This window comes from Xiphophorus hellerii, chromosome 23 (assembly GCF_003331165.1).
Source record: "Xiphophorus hellerii strain 12219 chromosome 23, Xiphophorus_hellerii-4.1, whole genome shotgun sequence".
NCBI classification, from domain to species: domain Eukaryota; kingdom Metazoa; phylum Chordata; class Actinopteri; order Cyprinodontiformes; family Poeciliidae; genus Xiphophorus; species Xiphophorus hellerii.
This window is the reverse complement of record NC_045694.1, coordinates 2,973,891-2,998,939: the sequence shown is the minus strand read 5'-3', so window position 1 is coordinate 2,998,939 and position 25,049 is coordinate 2,973,891. Positions and strand designations below refer to the sequence as shown.

At 37.5% G+C, this 25,049-nt stretch overlaps 1 protein-coding gene across 12 annotated transcripts in view; it reads right to left on the bottom strand.

Annotated features, from left to right (window-relative positions):
* rapgef2b (Rap guanine nucleotide exchange factor 2b) overlaps positions 1-25,049 on the bottom strand; it is a 104,158-nt gene that overhangs the window by 41,815 nt on the left and 37,294 nt on the right. For 8 of the 12 annotated variants that reach the window (XM_032555724.1, XM_032555727.1, XM_032555729.1 and 5 more), the window contains exons 4-6: positions 19,084-19,167; positions 7,360-7,435; positions 2,826-2,993 (exon numbers count right to left, since the gene is read on the bottom strand). In XM_032555724.1, coding sequence (XP_032411615.1) covers positions 2,826-2,993; positions 7,360-7,435; positions 19,084-19,167 — 328 coding nt within the window. Of the gene's footprint in view, positions 1-2,825; positions 2,994-7,359; positions 7,436-12,401; positions 12,844-19,083; positions 19,168-25,049 lie in introns of those variants that run through there. The other 4 variants (XM_032555733.1, XM_032555734.1, XM_032555735.1 and 1 more) reach the window with 4 other exon arrangements.

Sequence of the window (25,049 nt, the reverse complement as noted above, 5' to 3'; positions counted from 1 at the left end):
TCTGTGTAACAGAATTCATTCATATCAGAAAATAAACATGCTTACAGTCATGAGAGCAGACTCTGTTTGTGTTTAAGGAATTATCCCCCATTATGTTTGAACCTTAAGGGCCTAATAAAGTTCCCTTAACAACAGCTCAGCTTCAGATTGTTTGTCTTTGTGAGCCCCCCCACTGGGAGCTTCAATCTGAGTTGAGTCTGACTTTACTTTTTCACCCTTGGAGCTCTGCAGCAGCTTACGACCTGGACCCAGTGTTGCTCAGGGACAGGAGGGGTTCACACAGCTGCCTGCAAACAATCTGGGACCTGAGAGTTATACAACTATCTCTCTTTAATCAGGAAGGCCACTGATGCTTCTAGCAAAGAAATCAGTTATTTCAGGATTCACCAAGTATTATGACTGACATTTAAACATGTTTAGCTAAGCACCAAATTAGAGATGAAGATATTAAAATGCCTACTGTGTGTTTCTCTACTAACAGGATTTTATTTAAACAAAAAAAAAATTTTGCTTTTAAATTTAGATATCTTCCACTTTCTTTTCATGGATCTGATCATGTTTTCAACTTTATGATTAATATAGAACAAGCAGCTAAATAATTAATCATAATACTTATTAAATTGCCCTAACTCACTGCCAATCTATAAAATGCCTGACCTGCCAATCTCCCAAAATTAAGAAAATTATGCAGATTTATCCCTAATTTCTATGTACAAATGTGAAAACAGAAGGAAAATTTTAAACCCTGCTACAGATCTTGATCTGATGACAAGATGAGTCTGTGCATATAAACATCTCTTAAAAAGTGCCTTTGATGACATCTCAGTCAAAAAGAAACAAACATAATAAATTTTGAGCTTCAATAATTTCACATAAAAAAAATCAACAGACTTTTAAGTCCCTTCTAATATACATCAAAACAGCATTTAAATCTTGGGCGATTCTTAGTGTCTCATTTTAACAGAATTTAACCACTTTACCAGTTTTTCAAAGGGCAAAATGCTGTTTAATCATCCTGCATCATCTTAAAGATGGCGACGTGGAACAATGTTTTTGTTTTGCCTTGATGTTTGTTTGGCTTGGATGCATGTTCTACTGGCATCTATAGGCATGAAGAAGTAGAGATTATGGACTGATTTTCTCTCCATGGTTCCACACCTGTCCTCACATCTACCTTAAAGATGATGACTGAGATAAGACCTTTTCTTCTTTTGCTTCAAAGAATTTCTTTGCTGTGTTTCTCTCCTCCTCAACAAGCCTCAGGGAGGAAGGAAGGAACGTTTGGGTTGTGCCTGGCGTTTTAAATGCTACAGATTAGCATACTATGCCAGTTTGGCAACCGCCAATATTCAGCATCTCTGTCACGCCAACCTTCTCCTTCAGCAACAGCGTTATTGTTAAATAATCTGCCTTCCATACTGTACTTCTAAGTTTGCTCTCCTTTGGTAATACTGGTTGTCATGGTGCAGGCTCCATCCTTCTCACAGGATTTGTTCCGAGCACAGAGTTCAGAGTTCATGCAGAGATGTCGGGCCATGAGAAAGTTCAGAACCATCCAGCATGTATTTGGAGATCAGAGTGGGGTGTGATAAAAGCTGGAAGGAGATTACGTTTCTCCTCTTAAAGAGCAACAGATTCACAAAGTCGTAGACAAAAACAGACGAGTACCCTGACGAGGACCCGAGGGAACGCTGGGAACGAGAGGAATGCTGTGAAATGCTTTGGAACAGGAAGTTGTGTGCAGAAACTGCATGATGGCTATATACTTATTTCTTTGACCTTTCTTTTCCCAGGGAAATAAACTAGAGTGCAAAGAGTTTATGTAGAGGAACAACAATCAGCAACCAGCTAATTTTTCTTCAAAGATAAAAAATAGATCAAAATCTGACAATTTAGTTTTGATCTGCAGCTCAAATATTGAGAATTTTTTTCTATTATTAAATGCATCAAAATTAATACTGGTACTTTCACAGTGTCATTCTTTGTAGAAATTCAGTGCAAATATATAAAAACTTGCATTTCTTGTATCCATATTCAAACACATTAACTGGATCTATTTAATTGTAAATCAAAGTTATAAAGAGCCATTGTGGAAGGTTCAAAGAGGCACAAGTTGCAGACCAATGTCTTATACGTTATAATCCTTAGTAAAAATATTGGGACTGGCAGAGCAGACGTCGAAAAAAAATCATTAATCGGTCTCAGTCAGGAAAAGCCTGACTGGTGTGGTTTGAATTCTTTTTAAAGAAAGTGGAGTTTTCTCCAGCTGTAGCATTTCTCTCTCCACCTCCAGTACATGTGCACTGCCTATCAGCTGGAAGAAAACGCGCCATTAGCTTTTTTCGTAAATTCACTCAAACTGCAACATCTCTACGAAAAAAACCTGATGACTTAGCCGGTCAGTTTAAATAGATCACAAACATCCCAACATGAATCACAAATAGAGCTACTCTGACACCAAACATGGTTCCAGAAGAGACTCAATTAAACGCGCTGAACAAACTACAGAAACATTCATTAAAAAGACGACAGATCAACAAACAGAAAGCTGAACGGTCTCAAGAGTCTCTAAACAGACACAGAAGTAGAGCAACTCTAATCCAACAAGAAGAAGGGAAACGATTTACATCAGCAAAGATCAGAAGAAAGCATGAAGGAGCAGAAGGGCAGGGCAAAGCGAGCACCCCCAAAAACATCAGACATCACAGCACAACACACAACCTTCTCTGACCAGATCAGCTAAAAGCAGAAAACACAAAGTTATTCTAATGGTGATTACAGCGGAGGAGCGGCTCTGGCGAGGATAAACATTGGCTGAAACTTACCGTGTGGTAACCCCGGGCTACGGGCGGCTTTCCAGTGGGGTACGGGTCCACCGTGTCGATGATAGTCTGTCGCTCGCCTTTCTGGTTGATCTTCCGAAAGCGCCGCCGGGACTGTCGGTGCGAGGCTTGTCGCTGAAAGTACTCCTCATTTTCATCCATATAGTCCACCTGCAAGCAACACGGATAGAAGGGGAGTGACTGTCTTCGTCTTCATTCACACCCCTCTCCTCTTCCTCATCCTCCCATCAGCAAAAGAAAACAAAATAATAATAACAAAACTCCCCCATGTCCCTCATGCCTCCCGCCTCTCTGGTTGCGTAAAAATAGAAGTGTGTGTGTGGGCTGTGCGGCGCACACTGACGTCAGAGGATGCTCGCATCATGAAACAAGAGACGGTGAGGAATTTGTATGAGAGTGGTGAGCTGGGAGAGAGGTGGACTGACAGGCAGACATAAACAAAGAATGAAGTTCCGTGCAGAAAAAGACACTTTGCTACCTCAAGTTAAAATCTGGTTAAATCCCTGCTTCCATTCATAATGAATGAGGAGAAGGAGAAAAAACATGGAAAACTGGAACAGGACGACTCTCATCCTACCAGAGAATCCTAAAATAGTTTTTCTATCTTCATATTCGGGGCCCAATCCTTCTCATCTCTCTCGCTATTTTTCACATTTCTTGCAGCTCAACCTTTGGGATTACGCTGCTAAAAACCTCACTCCGCCTTACCAACGGCTGCCATGACAACGGCAGCAGAGTTGTGTGCTAGCGAGGGCATAAAAGCGTGTTTGTGTGTCTAATTGCTCTCACTGAGCTGTGTGTGTGCATGTGTGTGTGTGTGTACAGTACAGGCACCTCGGCAGCGGATGAATGTGCTCATTTCACTGCAGCTTCATGGAGCCGAGTGGAAACTTTGCAGCAGGGAACCTCTGATCCATCCTGCTCTGTAATTATAAAACGGCTTGGCTTCTGGGATAGCAAAAGCAACAGCTAGCAGACAGGCAGACCAGGGTGGTGGTGCTAATAAGGGTGGAGGATCTGATGGAGTTGTTGTCCCATCTGCACTCATGGAGACGGCAATTATGTGAAATGAAGACGCGCTGTTATTGCAGCGGTGGAAGCCCGTTGTCATTCCTGCACACTGACAGCATGCAGGTTACCTCTGCTGCTTTTCTTGGAAGGAAGATGAAAGTAGGGCATGCTTGCACTTCCTTGAAAGACTGCAGTGCTTGTTCATGGGTGAGATTTTTATTATGTGTTAAAAAACACAAAAACATTAAATAAAAAACAGTTTCATCACTTCCTGTCAGATTATGACTGCATTTTTCATTGTATTTTTGTGAGAGTTTATGCAAGATTCCACAACAAAATAATGCGGTGCAGCAAAATGGAAATTTTGTCTATATCAGTATCTGACAATAATGTTAAAAAATGACAAACCTAGGCCGATACCGATGTTAGTGCCAATATAATATGCATCCCAACAAAATAATGCACCACTGAAGATCAAAAATCAGAAAAAAGCAAGGTGAGGGTTTGTTTTGCTGCTCTGTGTCAAAAACTATATTCTTTTAGAAAAAAATTATTTTGGAAGTATTTACTGTTTGCATGTTTCTTTATCTGACATTTTGGTGATGACAACTGAAATGCATTTCAAAAAGAAGGTTATAAAAATATAAATTTCTAAGTTTTTCCCATAATGTTTAAGTTCTGGAATTTTTTTTTATACTTTTAAACACTTTGCAAAACCATTTAATGTTCTGCTAAAACACAGCACTATGAAACTTGAACAAGAGGAAATATGGAAATATTTGGCTGTTGATTTGTTAAATTGTTGTTATTGAGTTAATACACATAGATAAACTTGAAGATGCAGAAATAAAAATGGAAAAATTGTTACTTGGGGAAAAAATAAAAAGGAACTTTGAAAATAAAATGGATTTTATGAAGCCGTACATTCACATGATGAGATATGGTGGTGGCAGAATCACTACAACTTCAAGGTGTTTTATTAATAAAAATAAATGTCCTTCTACTTAGAATATGAGATAAAACTGACATAAAATACACTGAAGTTTGTCATTTTAATGTGTGAAGCATGTATCTGTTAGAAAGCTGCTTTCATCTGTTTGTACAGTGTGGCTGGATGAAGCTAGAAAACAAGGACAGTTTTTTGCACATGATCAGTACTCAGCACTTAGCTTCATGTTAAACCCATCAATAAAATCAGCATATTTGTACCAAGATTTGTTTTTTTATTTGAGTCATAAGATTTGATTTAGTGGCTTTCATTTCTTCTTTATGGACTGATCATAAATATGAGCACATTTATCTTTCATGAAGCCATAGACCATAAAAAGCCATCTTATCGACACAAACCTTGTCCAAAGTGGAGTGATGTAGTTACAAAGTAATGCTCCGGGTTTAGTACTGAGGACATTGATAAGAAATGTTGCAGTAGTATTTTACTGATGATGTCATATCTGCAGCTTTTTGGTGTCTCATGCAACAGTAATCTGAAGAAGGTTCTGTCTATTATGGACAATAAACAGCACCCTCTCCACCACATAGTGGACAGAGAGCGGAGCACCTTCTCACATAGGCTGCTCCAGCTCCGCTGTCATAGGGACAGATACAGGAAATCCTTCCTGCCACATGCCATCTCACTGTACAATAAAAGCTAAATCATTGTTCTGCACCAATCAGTCCGATTTTGCACAACTGCACTGTGGCACACTGGCTGTACATATATTTACATATACATATCTGCATTTTTTTTAAATCTTTGCAAGGACTGCTCTTAAGTTGCTTTTTATATTAACAGCATTTCATATTTTTACAATTTATAGCATTTTATATTTTATTTTTTATTTTTATTTTATCTACAACTACTACTCAGTGGTAGTTGTTAGTGTCTTGTCTCTATGCTGTAACTGCGAAGTAATTTCCCTGCTGGGATGAATAAAGTACTTCTATTCTATTCTATTCTATTCTATTCTATTCTATACTATACCTTCTCAGGCCTGATGTAGCACGAAACTGATAATTAATATTAGGACTTTTACTTTCTGTGTTATTTATGAAGCCTCCAAGAATAAAACCTCACTCTGAGGATGGGTTCATCTGTGAAAAGGTGGCAGATTCATTTTAAAATAAACTTCCAGTTGGGCTTTCTTCACGTCTTCAAGTTTTAAACTGTGATGCGTTCAAGACTGCAAGTTGAAAGGTCAACAGATCCAATGCATTGCATTGGTGTATTAACAGACTTGAAGTTGCAGCTGTTTGAATGTGTCTTGGCAGGATCCTCAGCAGTCTATGGGGTGACTTCAGGCCCCAGTTAGTTTCTGTTCAGCAGATGACTGTTTCCTGCTGCCAATTTGGCCGCTGCACTTCGCTCTGAGGGGAAATTTCATTCTCAGCAACTTTTAATTTTAGCAAAGCCGCATTAAGAGGGAAAAATCTAAATTTAATGAACACAAAGGTCTTGGTCCTTAATAATATATCAAACATATCTACATGTTGAATGGACCTCCAATCTAAAGCCCAGTTTGTGTTAAAACGTGATATAGTTTATATAGCAGGCCACACAGGATGATGCAACTTTCACACTGCAGGTGGTAAGTGGATAACTGTGGGTTTAACAATAATCCATTAAGACATGATGCAACATGCGAGTGAACTCATGTCCACGTTAATGGCTGTTTTCTGAAGTTTCAGTGGATTTACACAGAGGAAGCCTTTCATACTGAGCTCCCAGCATTTACTTTCATTTTAAAATATAAACTAAAATTGGCTTCATATTTATGGAAGATACTTCTACAGTGAACAGTAGGAAGACAAGGAAAGGTAAGGGATAGGAAGAGCAGAAGGAAGGAATGAGGCAAAGGCAGAAAGATGGAAGCAGGACACAAAAAAGTAAAGAGTAGGATGAAATTAATAAAGGAAGTTATTAAGGAAGGAAGGACAAAAGCAAATAAAGAAGAAAAGAAAGAATGAAGGGAATATGGAAAGAATAAATGGAGGACAAAAGAGAAGTAGAACATAAAAGTGGAAGGAAAGAAGAATGAAACTGAAAGGAAGTAATCAAAGAATGAAGTCAATTAGAATGAGGGAGGAAACAGAAATGATGGAGGACAAAAAAGGGACACAAGTGAGGAAAGAAGGAATAACACAAAGAAGGAAGAAAGCAAGGAGAAAATAATCAGAAATAGAAGAAAGAAGGAATGAAGGAAGAAGAAAAAGTGGCCACAGTGAGTAAATGAAAGGAAATAAGTAAGCAGGGAAATCAGGAAGGAAAGAAGGAAGCAAGAAAGAAGGAACGTAGGAAGGGTACATGGAAGGAAAGTGAACATAATGACAAGAAAGGATACAACAAAGGAATGACAATGCGAATAAAGTGAGAAAAAAATAAACATCTGCCACATTTTCTTTTTCCATGCTTATTTATCTTAGAAAATAAATCAGATTTCACACTTTTCATAACAACAAAGGAAGTCTGCTCTGAGCAGGAGTTTAAAAAGCAGAGAAATAAACTCACCACAATCATTTCTGAGGGTTCAAGGACGATGCATTCACATCCACGCCGCAGGCTGCCTGCTGATCGCTTCCCAAAACTAAACAAAAAGATTACAAAAAAATAAAAATAATGTCAATAATGCACCTTAAAGCAGTCTGGTTTGACTTGCACTATATTCACATATGAACATGTTTCTCTGTTCATCTTTGACCATCAGGATCAGTGGAGAATCCCATAAATGTTGGCATATTTCTACGCAAACACAGTGAAAAGCTTTGACTGTACACCGCCTCCTTTCAGATTCAGGAGGGAAACACCCGGCTCTGGAAAACTCCACTCTCATGACGTCAGTTTGTACAGCAAGCCCTCCTCCAAATGATCAGAGAAATATTAGAAGCAGCAAAGATCCAAAATGAAAAAAAAAAAAAAAAGATTCTCAGCCATGGAAACTTTAAGCATGTGCAGATCCTAGTTGTGGGTGTTGGGAAGAATGATCCCTTTGTCCAGAACATGATTCCCATCTAGACAAACAAGAGTGTCCTTGTTTGTTATTTTAAACATCTTTTGCTTCAGAATGTGACCCAAATCTCGATTGTTTGCTCATTGTTTGGTTAGACAAACTCCTGAGATTCACTGGAATTAGTGTAACAAGCCGTCTCTGTTTGCATCACTGAGATACAGGAGCATTTTAAAATATAGTCCTCTTAATCAAAAGCATCTATTTTATTTTAAAAAGTCTTAACATTTTGTCACATTCAAGTAATGTTGATCATTAACAGTTTTTACGTTTGAAAGATACCATCATACTTGATAGTTGGTAGTGGTGGTTAATTCCCCTTTGAGAGATAACAAGGAGATTAACTAACATTTTTTAACATTTTTTGACTTTAGCATAATATAAATTATTTTCAGAGTGTACCCATTGTGCACAAGTTCTGGATGAAAACCTCAGGTTGAAACCTTGACCTTGACAGAGCTGCAAAAACACTAAATCTTGCCAAATGTTCTTGGTTTAGTTTCTACCTTATATATTGTGGTACCTTTGAAATCAGACAAAACTCACATACAAGTAACTTTTCAGCAAGATGGAGGAGCTTGTTTTAAGTGAATAATTTCTTAATATTGATGAAAAGGTACTGGTTCTACTGCTATATTGTTACTTATGGGAAGTTACTCAAATTATTTACTTAAAACAACCTCCTTTATTGTGCTGGAAATTTACTTGTGACTTAGTTTTGTCTTATTGCAAATGTAGTAAGGTCTTTGCAAATGTAGTAAGGTCTTTGCAAATGTAGTAAGGTCTTTGCACTAGAAACTAGACAAACATACTTGGTATGACTTTGTGTTTTTGCAGCGTTGGTGAGAGTTTTCCTCTAACGCCAAAGTTAAGGAAACAATGATGTCTGTGTCAGTGATTAATTTAAAGTTTGCTAACGTTGCACTGTGTACTTTTAAATAAGGTCTGGAGTGACTCTACTAAAGTTAGCAAGTGTGGTCACTGTGACAGATTTTTATTTTCCTAACTGGAACCACTGACCTCTCCCACACAGACTCTTGATTCGGGATCAATGCAGTTCATTTAAAGTCCATTTACAGTTACGTGTTACCACACTGTCTGGAGTGACTTTACTTGGCTTTTAAACCATAATAACCTTGAAATATTGTAGGATAAATGCTGTATTGGTCTGATTTCAGGGTATTTGATCCCACCCTGGACTCTTCTGTGGAGAGGAACATGTTTCAGCTTCAGCAGACATTATTTACATAAACAACCCAGATTTGGGCTCCACAGTGGAAACCCACACAACTGACAACCAGGGTGAAGCAAAAGCTTTTAGAAAACTAAAGTCCAAGAGAAAAAAGCTATGTTAATTATCTATTTATATATGATGGATGACAACTACAGTGGACCACCGCTTGTTATAAAGCTATAAAGATGCTTAAAATCCATTGGCAACCTTTGGTATCTCAGGTAGGTAAAGGTGCCCAGAGATTAAGTGAGTGGCCAATGAGAGCAGACCTCAGGCCCAGCAGGACATAAACACTTTGGGCTTGTGGCTACATGTTATAGCTGGGGTTTGTTCACGCTGGGAAATAATTACTAGCTGGCTGCAATGGCACAGATCAGACGCATTCATTTCTCCAAGCAGATCTCGCTGGCTTTTCTTTTCTTGTTCTAGTAGAAGACTCTTAGAAACTTTATCAACTCTTGTCAGCCTGTCTGTTCTTTAGTGACAAAATGCATTTTTCCAAGTTCCCTTTGATAACTTAACAATTTAAAAAGCAAAAAGTTAAGCCGAGAAGCTTGTGTTAAATCAAAGAAAACATGAGCGGCAGCTTGAGGGCAATGGCAGTGAGTGGGTTAATGCTGATTGTTGCTGTTTGCTTTGCCTGAGCTTCAGTCTAACGCCGTTGTAACTCTGCTTGTATTCCCTGACAAACACAAGCCTGAATTCCACCACGGGACAAAACACACCGATGCGAAGAGCTTACTCAGTATTTTTATTGCAGTTCTCGACAAGAAGACAAATGCTGTAATTCTTTTGCAACTGGTTTCCAGCACTGCTGATTTGTCTGGGAGGCAGTGGTTTTACAGGAAGCAAAGTCTGCTTCTGATGCTCCCAGCAGCTCTGAGCGGTGTTTCCACCCATATACATATCACAAACGCATCAGGCCACCCTGTGCAGACAGCAGAGTGACATGTTCAATCATGCTCCTCCATTCCTGACATTAGTAATCCAGTGCTCAATTTTACATAAAAAATAAACGCACCGCTGGCAATGTGAGATATTAAAGCAGGGATTATGGAAGTGCAGCATGGGGGAGGAACACAAAACTATCTTGTTTGGAGATTAAAGCTTGTAGTGCTCCAGGACTAGCAGTGAAAGTAAAAAAAAAAAAAATCTTGCAAGAGCAGAAATTATGTGAAGAATTGACTGGGATGGTGGCACCTCTACAATTAATGCAAATACTTGATTTTTATCAGCAGAACTGATGGTGCTGAAATGCACGGAGCAGTTCCTACGAATTACCAAGCAAAGAGGAATTTAGGCTGAAGTGAGCCCTGTTTCAGCTTTCCTGAGAACTGCATAGGACGGGAAACTTCCAAAACCAGAAAGACAAATTTAACAACCAAAGAAATGTGTCAGAATGAATCATTACACTTGTATTTTTAACACAGCAATGCTGCAACACAGATTGTTTTTTTTTCTTTTACTGTTGTTTAAACCAATGATGAGTACCCTACTGAACCCCCTGCTATTCATTTAGTCCTTCACTTGCTTGGACTAGGACACACTCTCCATGTACAATGCAAAACTGCTGAACGAAGTCTTCACATTGCTGAATTAGAAGAATAAAATGGTGCAATAAAATAGCATATATTATCTTTAATTACAGATTGTTGTTACAGATAGGGCTGAAACGATTTATCAGATTAATCATAATGAACTGGCTATTGAAATAATAGTCAACTGATGAAGTAATTAATAAATAATTTATTGGAGCATACAAACTAAAAAAGGCAGATTGCTGAAAACATCATATTCAGAACAGCAATTGAGCCAAAACTGTACGAAATATACACACTTTGTATTTAAGATGAAAAAAAAATCTGCTTTAAATCAGTTCTAGGCTGAACTCCTTAAGCGGCATTGTTTAATCTTCACCAACTGCAAATTGTAAAAAATAAAAAAATCTAAAAGTAAACATGTTTTGCTATCCTACTGTTAACTGGTTAATCCAAAAAATAAACAATCAGCTTTACACTGTATTGACAAGTCAATCAGAAAGGGCTGAAATTTCAAATGTTGATATCAGAAGCATTTTTCTAGCTGCAGATGCATCCTTTGCTTCAAATAATTAAGCATGCACTGAGGAAATATTATGGTATTCTAGACAAGAAAATGTTTATTTTCTTTTTTTAAAATGAGCTGAATTATTTGTTTCAATTTGCTATGCATTATGCCTTAATCAGATAAAAAATTGGGAAAATTTGTGCCAATTTTTTTTTTATCTTTACCTTTATTGAATATCCTCATCCAATAAAGATATCCGATAAATGATTATTTGAATAAAATAATCACTAGTTGGAGCCCTAGTTCAGATCCCTGTCTCGTTTAGTTGCATGCTAATTTGTCAATGGATGCATCAAAACTAGGAAGTTGGGCATCATCAGAAGTAGTGAAGCTCATACATAAACTGTGCATTTCTACAAAATCAGAATCTAACAACGCAAACATCATTTCACCTCCAGCTTTTATATCAAATAAAGTGTGAGGTGTTTTATTCCAAAGATTAAAGCTCTAATTCTATAGACTAGCCAGTTTACCTTTATTATCAAGAGTAAAATGACTAAAGCACGGAAAACGATCAGCTGCTACTGTTCAGTCATCTCTGACAGACATCTCCTCTGCCTTGGTGGCCCTTTAGCATTCCAACCAACCTGAGCATCTGAAATGTCATTCCACAGGGATCACTAACCCTGAAGCCTGGATCCTGGATCTGATCTGGGTGGATAAGATCTCTTCACTTTGCTTAGGTATTAAACTCACTAAAAAGGAAATGCTGGATTTTAACACTACAACACTTTAAGCTGAATAAACGTTAGATTCCCTAGTTTTACAACACTTTTGAAGAGTATAGAGAAGAGACTGGAGGAGAGGAGTGACTAGTCATGATTCATAATTTGATGAAAACCACATTCGGGTTTGAAGAGCTCTGGAGCATCTGTATCAACTGCAGCTGACCGTTCGCCCATCTGGCAAAGATGAACAGAATGCTTTGGAGGGTCATCATGGCTGGATCACACACAGCCTAAACCTTTACTCTGTCAGACCCAAAATAGAAGTCATCACTGAGGCTAAGAATGTCCGAATGACTCGTGACTTTAACTTCCCAAAATACAAGTGTACTTATACTGACAAGAAAGGGAAGAAGTGTGTTTAAAACAACTAAAAGAACAATTCATTTGGAACATATCCCACACATTTACCCCTGCAGCATGAGCATTATGTCTTGTTTTGGTTATAAAGTTGCCAAAAGTCGCATGCCACCCTACAAACCTGAGAAATACACACCCATTCCTGGCTGACATATTCCAAATAACTTCAAAGGCGTGCTTCACATTCCAGACGTGACTGCTTTACAGCTACCAGCTCCCGGCGCGGAGACGACCCCCACTTTAAGCTCACAACCCTGAACTCCAGAGAGCCGATGGAAGATGTAGTGAGAGTTATAATCATGTCTTTAGGTTGAATCAGACTGAAGAAGCTGCAGCTGCTGCCGAAGTGTGAGCACTCACCCTGTCACTCTAAAAGTGCTCACAGAGTGACACGGCCACCTGGGAAGACAACAGGATCACACCTTAAAATATCTCCTCCTGATAGTCCGGAAAGAGTCCCAAAAATCCGTCCCAAGCTCCAGGACTAATGTGTGACTGCAGCATATCGTTCTGCACACACCCGCTGCTGCTGTCGGAGATCTGCGTTTTGTGAAATGGGAGTGTGTGGCTCTGAAAGTGTGTGTGTGAATCAGCTCCTGTCTAAAAGCTCTGCCCCCTTTCTCATCTGCCCTTCCTCTCTCCCAGCGTAATGTTTAGAGTAGACAACAGACAGCATTCCAGCGTACGACTCACTTCCTGCTACAGTCACAACGCAGGAGAGACAGGGAGGGAGGACAGTTTGTTCTCAGCGTGTATTTATGTTGTAGTTAGGTGTAGACTGCCTGTCCTCCCATTACAGTAAAAATCCTTCACTTTATTAAGTCTTTTAGTTTTAACTCAATGAAAATCTATTTTAAGGACGTTTTTTTTAATAATTATTTCAATTGGACAGTTTATACTTTAATTAAGTTGACTGCCACTAGCAGAATGCTTTAAGATGATGTGATATCTTTGCCGAGTCATGTTGAAATTTAAATATGTAAAACATGTTAGAGAAGATTCCTGAAACTTTAAAGGAATTTCCTCTTATGTGTCTGGATTCCAGTAAAAGGATTGATTTTAGTCTGTTTTTGAAAAGTGACTATAATTTACTGTAAACAATAATAAAAACTTAATAGATCATAGTCTTTAAAAATCAGTAACTTCACTCAGGTGATCTCAATTCCACTCAATGTGAGACCAATTGCACAAATTGGCTGGACCTCTGCTAAATTAGGTCAGGCACTTTAAAGGGGATGAATATTTATGCAATCACTCGTCTTATATTAAGTATTTTTATTAAGTTAATAGTACTATTATTAAATTAATAATACTATTATCAGTTTTCACTTTGACATGAAAGTCTTTTTTGTTGGGTTCTTGTCAAAAAGCAAATTTTTACTGATCATGACTGATTTGTAAAAACAATAAATGGGTAAAGCACCAAATCAAAGAAGGTGAACAATGTTATTGGCACTGTTTCATATTCAGAGTTAGGAGATGAAATTTAACCTTTGACATGACAACTCTGTCTTGATTAACAAACGTTAAAACACCTATCTTAAGTCAGGATGGACGACATGTCGACATCAATATACCAGTAGCCGTTTGATAAGCAAAACTGGGCTGATATTAACAACCAATCTTGATTTTCATTTTGTTGCAGACTGTGCTTCAGTAAAGCGGGTTGGTCAGCCATGTGATGTTTGTTTGGTCATGTGACAGTCACAGTCATGTAATGCAGGATGGTGGGGGTTTTAACTAAAGCAGAGAAGTAAAGTTAATGCTGTTAACATCAATATTGATATATATTATCATACAGTTAAATATTGGAATCCAACATAATATCAATATCGGCCCAATTTTTTATATCGGTACTTTCCTAATCTAAAAGCTAACTTATCACATGATTTTGAGGAGCAAAAATATTGGACCCATGAGTGCCTAAGAGCTGCACCAGGACACAGGACAGTTTATGGTTGCATAATCAGCATGTTTGTTAATAATTAAAATCTAGTTGCATTGTAGCCTACTGTTCTGTAATCGTATTGGATCATAAAGTGGCTAAAGATTCTCATCCCTATCAACAGGTCTTTGTGGGGAAAATAACTTCTGACAAGCTATTTTTGTCAGAATTTCCACCATTTACTTGACATCTACCAATAAAAAGCCACTAAATGTGGACTAATTTCTCCATTACCAGCTCTGGCGAAAAGTCTCATTTTTTTCCCCATTCATTGATCACATCAAAACTACATATCCCACCGTTTTTAGTCAACAAAGAACTTACCAAGAACATGTGCTTCAATGAACTCTGATAAAAACACAAATATGGCCAAGGTTATTGAGATTTTTAAGCAATGGGAATAAATGTAATTTCTTTACTAATTCCAACATTTTAAACATGCTCAAATAACAAATAATAAAAAAAATAAAGTTTTCTTAGATGGAGTACAGAATATCTGGCTGCTTCCTCTCTCCCAACTGCTGCTGTGCACTTCCAGACAGCTAGATGTTTCCTTTGCTTGGAATAAAAAAAAATAAAATAAAAAATCAGCAGTTTGAAAACAACTTGGGCCACAAAAACCCACAAATAGTCATACAACAGAAACTTAAGATGGAATGGCTTTTCAATCTGAGCTGTACTGACCTGTTTCGCGACACACAAGACACAAATTAACGCATCAGCCTGATTTTCCTCCACTAACCAGGGGCTGATTCATTTAGGAGTTTTAATTAAAGAAATGCACATCAATATAAGAAACGTTTGAGTCACATGGTTGAAGGTTCTGGAAGCGGTCTGCTCATAATGAACTGACACAAAGGGAAAGAAGTTAAACCATTAACAGGGTTAATAAAGTTCATAATAGAGGGGAAGTTATCATGTTCATATAAAGAGGAATTGTTCTAACATTTAGAACAATTCCTCTTATGTTACTCAGTCCATCATAGAAAACTAAAATCTCCACAATTAGCTTTTCTAAATTTAGCAGTACGCCCGACCTGTAAGGTTTACAAAGCAAACTGGATTGCCTACAACAACTAGTCTGAGTTGTTGTAGGCAACCCCATATGAAAGGATGGCGGAAAATCTGTAGAATAAGAGTTGAGGAACACCGAGAAGGGATTCAGAGGCAATCATGATCCAAAATCAGTTACTCCAAATCCATAATTAAACTACCGTAAATATGGTTTTGATTGACTGCTGGTATAAAACTGACACACTATACTTACAACTCAAGTGTTATATAATCCTAAGTTAAATAATTTCTAAGATGTTATAGTGTTAATTGGATGTTTTGTCAGAAAAGCTGCAAAACCCGAGAACACCAATCCGTACTCAGCAAGTAGTCCACTTACACTGCTGGCTTTTGTAAAGAAACTATATTGTCAAAGTATTTGCGTAACTTCTTTTCGAAACATGAACTTTAGTGAGATCCCATTTCTAATCCATGGGGTTAAACATGTCATCCAAGCTTCAATCCATGTGGGAAAGATCCACAAGTTTAGGTATTTTTGATCATTACTGTAGAATTGTTGGGCAAGAAGGCCTGATTTGCAGTCTCTGCTCAAATTCATGCAATCAGTGTTGTGTGGGCTTGAAATGGGGAGTTAGGTCAGTTCAGAACCAAACTTGCTCACTTTAATCTTTATAGACCTTTCTTTGTACAAGGTCAGGTTTTAACAGGAATCCCAAAATGTTCATATAAATTTGGGGGCATCAAATAATCAGTAATGTCTTAGTAAGCTGAACCTTTACAAAGTCAACAATGGTCTTTCAAATGGTCAGTTGGAATAATCTGCACAATCAAGTTATATTGTCTAGGTTTAGCTAAGACATTCATGCATTTATGTTTCTCTTAATCATGAGCAAACATTGGTGTGTACGTATCTATAATCTTTATCCAAGCAGAAAAATGTTTGTCACAATAATAAACGCATATTTGTGTACAAATGTGTAATAAATGAAGACTTAATTCAGGTCTAATTTGAGATTTTCTTTTAATCACCACAAGTCAATCCAAATCTAAAGGTCAAATATCCTGGTTCCATGTAAAATAAGATTTCTGAGTAAGCGAGTAAGGAGTTGGTTAAGAAATAATGAGATTTTCTGCAAAAATATTTTAATCTAATTTGAAGAAAATCAACACATGCCTATAAAATGCAAACTAATCATTGCTATGGAAAATGGTTTCACAGTGTAATTTCACTGTTATGACTGTCAAGTTAGAAAAGTAAAGATTTTTATTGACTCTTTAATAATATGTCATTAAAGCAGCTCCATAATGATTTATTAAGCTTCAATATAAAGACATGATGCCTCTTGATCAAGCTTACCAGACCATGTTCCTGCACTTGCTTTAAAGCCATCACCCACTCCTAAACACTAATTCATAAGAGTTGTATTTTATTTCACACATGGGTGAAATCACGCACAAAGAGCTCCAACTTCTTCACTTAACGGCTGAGTCATTCATCTTCCCCCAGATCCGATCTCACTACAGCTACCAGAGAGGAGAGCAGAGGCACTGAGAGAAGGATGGAGCCGTATCAGGTTTTCAACCTGACTGTCAGTCTAGATACGGAGAGCCATTTCTGGGCAAGGTCCGCCTGAAACCCAATTCCAGCGCATCTTTAAAAGCTTCAGGAAGTCCCGCCGGACTTCATTCAGTTCCTCGTGTCACAACCAATTTCCCCTCTGAGCCATTCTGCCCTCAACAGTCTTTATAGACTAGATGAAGGAGGATGTGTTTTCTTCCTGGTGCCAATTCAAAAATGCATCTAATGAGGAGAAGTCATTTTAAATAAGAGGAAGCCTGACAAATTTGAGTAGGTAACGGTTTAGGAAATTGTTTACAAGGCAGTTAAAAGTAACTGAGGTCATACACCCCTAATGATACTCTTAGACACAACATGGGGTGGCCTCCACATATTCACTGATTAGGACTTTTCTTGCAGTTCCCCAGTATAAAAACCAAGCTGTTCCTGTTATTAAATGGTTTCTCTTTCAAGCTGAGAGGGTGCTCTGTCATTTAGAGCTGAGGAAGATTTTTTGACTCTGGCATCCTTGAAGGCTGTGAATCACAAGATGACCAACAGTTAACTAGTGAAATATGAAAGTAAACCAAGGCTTGGGAAGATTTCCTGTCAATGTATCAGCATTTCTCCTGAAGGGATGGGTCAGCCATAACTTCAGAATTTGTAGCACATTACTGGTTATGAAAACAGGTTCAGTTATTAAAGCCAAAGAACAAGAATACAAGTCAAAACACCACTGTTTTTGGAGGCAGAAATTCTACACATTTTGATAGTAGTAAAGAAATTGTCACATTGTTTGAGCCAAACAGCCATTTTCATGGCCAAATGGACACCATCCTGATTCACATATTTACAACGGCTATGTAGCTTTAGGGGATCACCAGGCAGGTTCCCATATTGAATATTGAAAGAAAATTGAAGAAGAATATTGAAACCAACAAAAACATGACTCTAACATGGATGTGCAGCAGCTAAATGGCAACACAGTATCACCCATGTTTTCCTCATGAATCCAGGAAAAGTGGGTGGATTTGTGAAAATCATGAGGGCTAATTCAACATTACGCACCAAAAATAGAGGCCTCTGTACAAAACAAGTTTTGCATGTTGTGAAACGAGTATTAGGTAGAATCTTGGCATCTTGGAGTGTTGTCTAATGTCGGCTGACGTTTGCAGTTCATGTTATTAAAACAATCAACAGCTTCTCTTTCCAAACTTTCCTGCAACATGGTTTTCCCATAATATTCAGATTCAACACCAACATGATGTTTTTCCTCAGGGTCAGAGCCAAATTAATGAGTCTAACTGCAACACCTGATCAGCTTCTGCCATCAGCCACATCAGCCTCTGTTTAGTCAATGTGGATAATAATGTGGATTTTTACAACCACTTTTGCAATAATATGCCCACCTCCCTACTCTAATGATAAAACTCCAAAGTTGATCATTAAGCAGTTAATGCATCATATTTACAATTTCAACCAAATGTATTAACTTGAGAGCCATGATCACATCAGTTAACACATGAGCTCATTATTCAGAAGTGGCTAAGCTATTTCACAACCAACACTTAGTAAAAGCTTTAGGGACTGAAGTCAGACGTTTGGCTTTAACTAACCTGCAAATTATTATCTGGCATCCAGATCACAATTTCACCTTTGTGAAACTGAGGTTTGTTTCAGACTAGATCAGCATCTCTGATTAAATTCAGCCATTTTAAATTCCTCCCATGTTCATAAGAACCCAAAGAATGACCCGTTAAGACCCCCGCTGCAGAGCCAGGAGGGTTCTGCTCCAATGGCTAAAGCGTTAGCCACAAGCTCAGAGTGGCCGTAGGTGTGTTATGCAAGCCTGAAGGATAAAAAGATCATTGTTTCCAAACCGCCCACAGATAGAGTTCCACATTTTACAGCTTTGATTGTGAAATCCCAGCTCTTTAACATTTGGGTTTTGGGTTCAGTGGTGCTGATCAGTGCAGAGTTCAGGGAGACATTTCAAATCCTGTGGATTTAGCTCTGTAAATTCCTCATAATTCTTTGTGGTGAAAAAATTATTGAGTTTAAACACCTAATTTTGTAAAGTAAAAAACAAAAATGAGTCATGACTGGATTCTACAGAAGATATGAATAAGTTATAATGAACAAGATATAGTGGTCTAGAATATCCAGATTTTAAGTTTTCTCTTTCTACTATGCAAGTATGAACACTAAACGGTAGAAACACCACTGTTGTGATGTTTCAAGAAGATCAAACTGTCCAATAGCACTGAGACCAGTTGGTGATCTTACCTGCTTCTTGGAAGAAACATGGACTCCTTGATGAAAACCGAGCCTGACAACAGGATGTACCAGCAGCTTCCCACATCATCTGGGCTGAAAATCACAAGCAAAGACTCAAATTACTACAAAGAATAAGAAACAACATTCCTATAGTTTTATACACAGGTATGGTGTAACAGTAATAAACAGGCGTGTAAAAGCTTTCATTGTTAGTCTGATAATTAGCAACACTTCACAACAGTTACTTTGCGAGACATTTAGTCCCTGTTATCACTCAAATCAAGCCATATTAACTCTTCACACCTCAAAGTTCCTTAATAGCATCTCTTTGTGCCATGCATTTGATAGCTTTGGCTATCAAAGTAAATGCATCTAGAAATATTAAGATTTTTTTAAATGTTATGTTTTAAATTTACTCCCAGTATAACTCATTGATGTTTGTGGTTGTTACGTAAAATAACCTCCAAACACAAGCATCAATTTAATAGGCACTTTCATAAACTCATTTTTATATTTTACATCAACATTCTCATATACACATTCATTAGTTTTATTATTAATAGTGTCATACAGCATAAATAACATAATAAAGGTAGAAAAGAGCTTCTTAAACATGAATATTAAACAACTGCAGCCCCTTTTTTGACAGTGTGCAATATAGTTTCTCCTGGATCAAACATTCATAGATTTTGCTTAAAATTCCAGTTTGTAGTAATTTGTGGAAGAACAATGACTAAAAAGGAAGCAGAAAACAAAGAGAAGGCTTCCTTGGAGACACACAGACGGAGTAGCACTATGAATGAACAAACCAACCACAGCATGACCCTGCTGAGGGATGCAGATAGAGAATCTGGGCGCTACAGACATAAACTCACACTGACCCTCACATGATGAAACAGGCAGTCTAATCCTTACAAGAGGACAAACAAACAAATCCAGAGAATAAGTCCTACCCACATGCAAGGAACTTGCCTCCTGTTGAATCTTTTTGAATATTTGTTTTAACCAAACCATGTTAGTTTTTAAAAATTATTATTTTAAAGCACAGTTAGCTGGTCTGAGAGATGTTACGATGGAAGAGGTGATGGACGGGGCTTTAGGGTTCAGTTAATATCCGACAACTCTTTAGTTTTTTGATCTTCATGAGCAACACCAACCTTTTATTTTCAAAAATGTTCATACAGAACAAAAACATTGCTACACGTTTTTCTTGTGGCAATATGGAATAGTAAAAGCTGAAAAACTCAATCTGACTTTGCTAGAGTAACTTTAAATAAGTTCTGAGTGTCAGGTTAGAAATTAATAGATCAATTTAGAAATCAGTAGATCAATTCCATCATCCATAAGTAATTCCACAAAAATAGAGTAATAGTCTCACCACCTTTTACCTTTGGCACCATTTACAGGATTTTAACGAGTCGGTTGTTTATTGTAGCAGAACTGCGGATAACCCACGAGGATGAGTTATGCTTTTAACTTGTCTTTTTTCCCTTAAAGGAGCAATATTATGTGTTTTCCAGCCACAGAGTATCATTTCATAGCACAATAAAGTAACTATTTTATCTTCTGTTGTTATAAAAATGCTGTATATATATATATCAAATATGACCAAAAAAATTTAACTTTGTAATTTAATGCCTTGAAATTGGGCCTTTGTCTCTTTTAGAATCTCAAAAAAGTTGAGTTTTACATATTACTACCGGAAAAAGCCAGCTTTTCCCCGAACGGACAGCAGGATTTTTTAAAACGGAGCTCCATTGTGGCCACTGTCAATATATGTGCTATAAGGCATTTGAATCAGAAATTCAGAGAAGGAAACATTAGTATGATGCGTAATCCTGAGTTTTTAACCGGTAATGTGAGGTGAACCCAGAAGCTAAACATAGAAATTACAGACCCGTTCCAAACTGACGATTCCAGTTATCTTCAGGGATTGCTTTCTAACCGTACAGCCAGACAGAGATTTAAAAAGGAGTGACAAAAGCAAATGAGGTGGATTAGCATAGCCTGTCAACAACATGTTGAAGGTCATCTCTGCTGCCCAGATATTTAGCTATTAGCATGTCATGACAGTCATGAGACCGACAAAAAGTCCGATTTAAGGGCTAAATTGGACTTTTGTGACACTGGTTTGTGGTTACAGAAAAGTAAAGGATGGGTGAACCGATTATACACCTGCTCCTACACAAGAGCATACATTTACACCCAACACCTCTGTGCTGCTGACTTGTTCTTTTTTTTAATCAACTCTTCCTCCTCCTCTCCACACTTTCTCCTGACAGAGTGTAAAATTTCTCATTTATTTCAAAAGGAACCATGCTCCACTTTCCACTGTCTCTTCCTGCTCTCCCACATAGTCGCTCCATACTTTCATGATCCCTCTCTGCATTGGGATGAGCACAAACAAAACCTTCAATTATTAATCAGCAAGCACAAAACGAAGGAAGCGCCTAACAGGAGGAGGAGAGCGCACCACAACAAAAAAGACGCAGAAAGAAGAATAGGATGTTCTGGGACGCTTTGACTGATCTGGGTCATCCGTACAGGAAGCAATAGTCAAACGCTCACACTGTAAAAGCCCACAGGGAGGCCTGGAACAACAGGGAGTCTGCTTGTCTGTGAGCCAAGGAGGTGGAGAGGTGAAACCTTGAAGACAGAACCCTTCCACTATGTAGAGTTTTGGAAAATGAGCTTTGACTCATGAAACATGAAGCAACAATTAAGCTCCCTTTATGATAATCAATGATTAGTACAATCCAAGTTCAGAAGTTCATAACACTGTACTCCTCAGACTTCAGCATGATAACCACTTCCCTTCTGGCAGGGCTCAACTGGATTTTTCTGGTTTGAGCTCCAACTCCAACATCAGCTTTAAAAAAATGGGTCTTCTTTAAAAAATTTTGCTAATTCAAACATTTTTTATCTTTGTTATATGGATACTTAAAAGGTTATTCCAAATCATGAGCTTTTTATCTGTTAGAAGTTACTCATAAGAAATATGTTCAAAACAGTCCAATATTCTGCATTCTAAAAAGAGTTTTTTTTAGTATTAATGTACATTATTATCAAAGTAGACATGAAGTCAAAAGTAGATTTATACTTCCACAAGTTCATACAAAGTCTTTGAAGATGTCTGTCTTACATAGACTCCTGATCTAATCAACTCCGAACTGATTTACAGATTAAATTCTTAATTTATATAAAGTTTGCTCTTTATTAGAATGGAAAGGATAAAATTAGACTAAGATGAATAGGACTATAAATACATAAAAATCTAAGAAATTAAAATTAAAATTTAATATTTATTCAATCCTTGCAGGAACCTGACAGGATATAAACAAACATGAAACATTTCCATCTAGAATATAAAAAAATCATGGAGAATTTCTGTTTTCATATGGGTTCAAAATCAATAATTAATCTTAATACAAATGATGTTTAATAAAATAATTTAAATAAAATCAGCTGTTGGATTTTAAGTATTTTAACATGACAATTATGATTTCCTTATATGTGAAGCAGTTCATACTACAATGAATTCCCCAACGGCCAAACAAAGATGTAAGAAATGTCCACGAAAAACAACACAAGGTTACACAGAATGAGGAGTTGCGACACAATGGTGGTTTCTCTCAGCTGAAAATAAAACGGCAGCGGTAACCATTAAGATGTTATTGTACGGCTGCTTTCACCATAAAATTCTCCAGAGACTCAAAACCACAATATGTGTGTAATGTTACGAAATAAAGCCAACAATTTTTCTACAATAAACAGAACCAAAAACAGCTCGAGTGTCGGGGTGAGAGACATTGTTACCTTAGTGGGATTTCGCAGAACAGAATCAAATATTTCCTCCTTACCCAAACCTGTTCCGTCTGTGCTGAATGTTGGTTAGCTACCAAAATGTGAAGAGATTTTAATGAGGTTGCTTTTCCCTACAAAGAGCTTCAGAGCTGCTCTGTGAGCCTCACAAACGTAGGAAATGTCAGTCTGGAAAAATGTACAGTGCTGTGAAACATTATTTACCCCCCTTTTTTTGACAAAGATGTTTTCAGATCATAACATCTCTGTTAAATTAAACACATTTATTATATATATATATATATATATATATATATATATATATATATATATATATATATATATATATATATATAAAAGATAAACTCAATAAATTTAGTTTTCAGTGACAATTTCATTTACTGAGGGGAAAAAAGCCTGAATAATCTTTCAGAATTCTGTTCTTTTTCTTGTTAGTCTTATGACCTAAGAGGAAATCACTGGTTGTCATCGTGATTTATTAACTTGGGATCAGCTGTTTGTGATATACGCACCATCAGCAGTTTGTTACCCAACGCTGATGTAATGTCCAACATGTGGTGACGTCTACTCCAGTTCACAGAAACCAGCTCACATTTTCACAAAACAATGTTCAACCAACTGGTCAGAGATTTGAAATGTTTTATGGACAATTTCAGATCTCTACTTTTTGGAAAGCTTGTAAAAGCCAACATAAATTTTTATGAACCAGAATCATTTTCCACTTTAAGAACTATAACTCAAGAATATAACGAGAAGCTCAGAGGAGGGGATAAAATCTATTTTTCACTGCATGCAGATGTTTTACGGATAATTCTGAATAGATTAAAGAAATTCTAAAATTTCTGAGGAATGCCAGAGGTGGAACTAAGAACTTTTGTGTGGCCATGGTTTCTTGGAGGTTTTGTTGATCTGTGTGCCAAATAATCAGATATTGTTTTAAGAAGAAAAAAAGAAAAAAAAAGAAATCTTGAGCTCATTTTTGGCATAGTCACACAAGCGGAGGCTGACATGTCTTCTGGAGATAATTGAGATGTCAATGGAAATGTCTGGAACGGAGTTCAGTACGAAGATCATTATGGAAGAATCCACATGTTTTAAATGTTGCACACTTCTTGAAACCTTGACAGTGGTTTCTCAGTCTTTGTGTTGTTATCATGTGGGTGATAACTCCCCCATGCTGCATTTTTGTCCTTGTCCTTTTCCTGCAGAAATGGCACTGAAGCGACAGTGGTGAACTGGGCTCTCTTTCAGAACCATCAAAGCGTGTGCATAGAGGAAAAAAGTCCAAAGATCCTGTGCATGTCATTACCTGAATTAGGATTGTGTCTCAACCAATAAAACTCAATGTTTTGACACATGTTGGTCAAATGCACTTACTGATAGCTGTTTAACTACGTATATGCCTATAGACAGACACGACCTCTACCATCATGCAGCATGCCAGAGCTGCCTTTGCTTTGCAGCCTATGCCTTTGATTAAGGGCCCAGTGCAAAACACCTCAGGATGTACAAGAACCTGTGAGATCCTTTCTAAAGGTTTCCTCTGAAAAGAGACCCACCTCTCAACTGGTCATTTCAAACCACAGAAAAACTGAATTCCCTGTCTTTATTATTTATGGTTTCATTCATATTTTACCTTACAGTGCTACTAGCAATGATATATAGGATTAATGACTAATAAAAGAAATTTGTTACCACATACAAATTTTCAATATATATATTTTTTATTTGTACTTTCTGCTGCATAAATGTAAACAGCTTAATTTGATCAGGGCAACACATGAGTCAAATATTCGTAGTTATAGGCATTTCTAGAAGACAGAAAAATGTTCCCACCGTTGAAAACATTGACGTCGCCGCGTGAAGATGGTTGAGCACAATAATGTTACGACCGTAAACCCTGGGAGGTTCTGCTTTTTATGGGATGTCATGTTTTCAGAAGATATTAAATGAGATTGCTCATATCTGTGCATATATATAGTGTCAGCACTCCAGGGAGCTCCTCAGGCAGTAAATATGAGAACTGTTTTTAGAACTACTGTCTTCATCTTCCCATCATTACTCCAGGACCGCCGACAGCCACAGATAGTCAATGATCTTAGAAGTGAGCGCTTCATTGACTAACTTCTGGAAAATTTCTCTGTAGGAGAGAA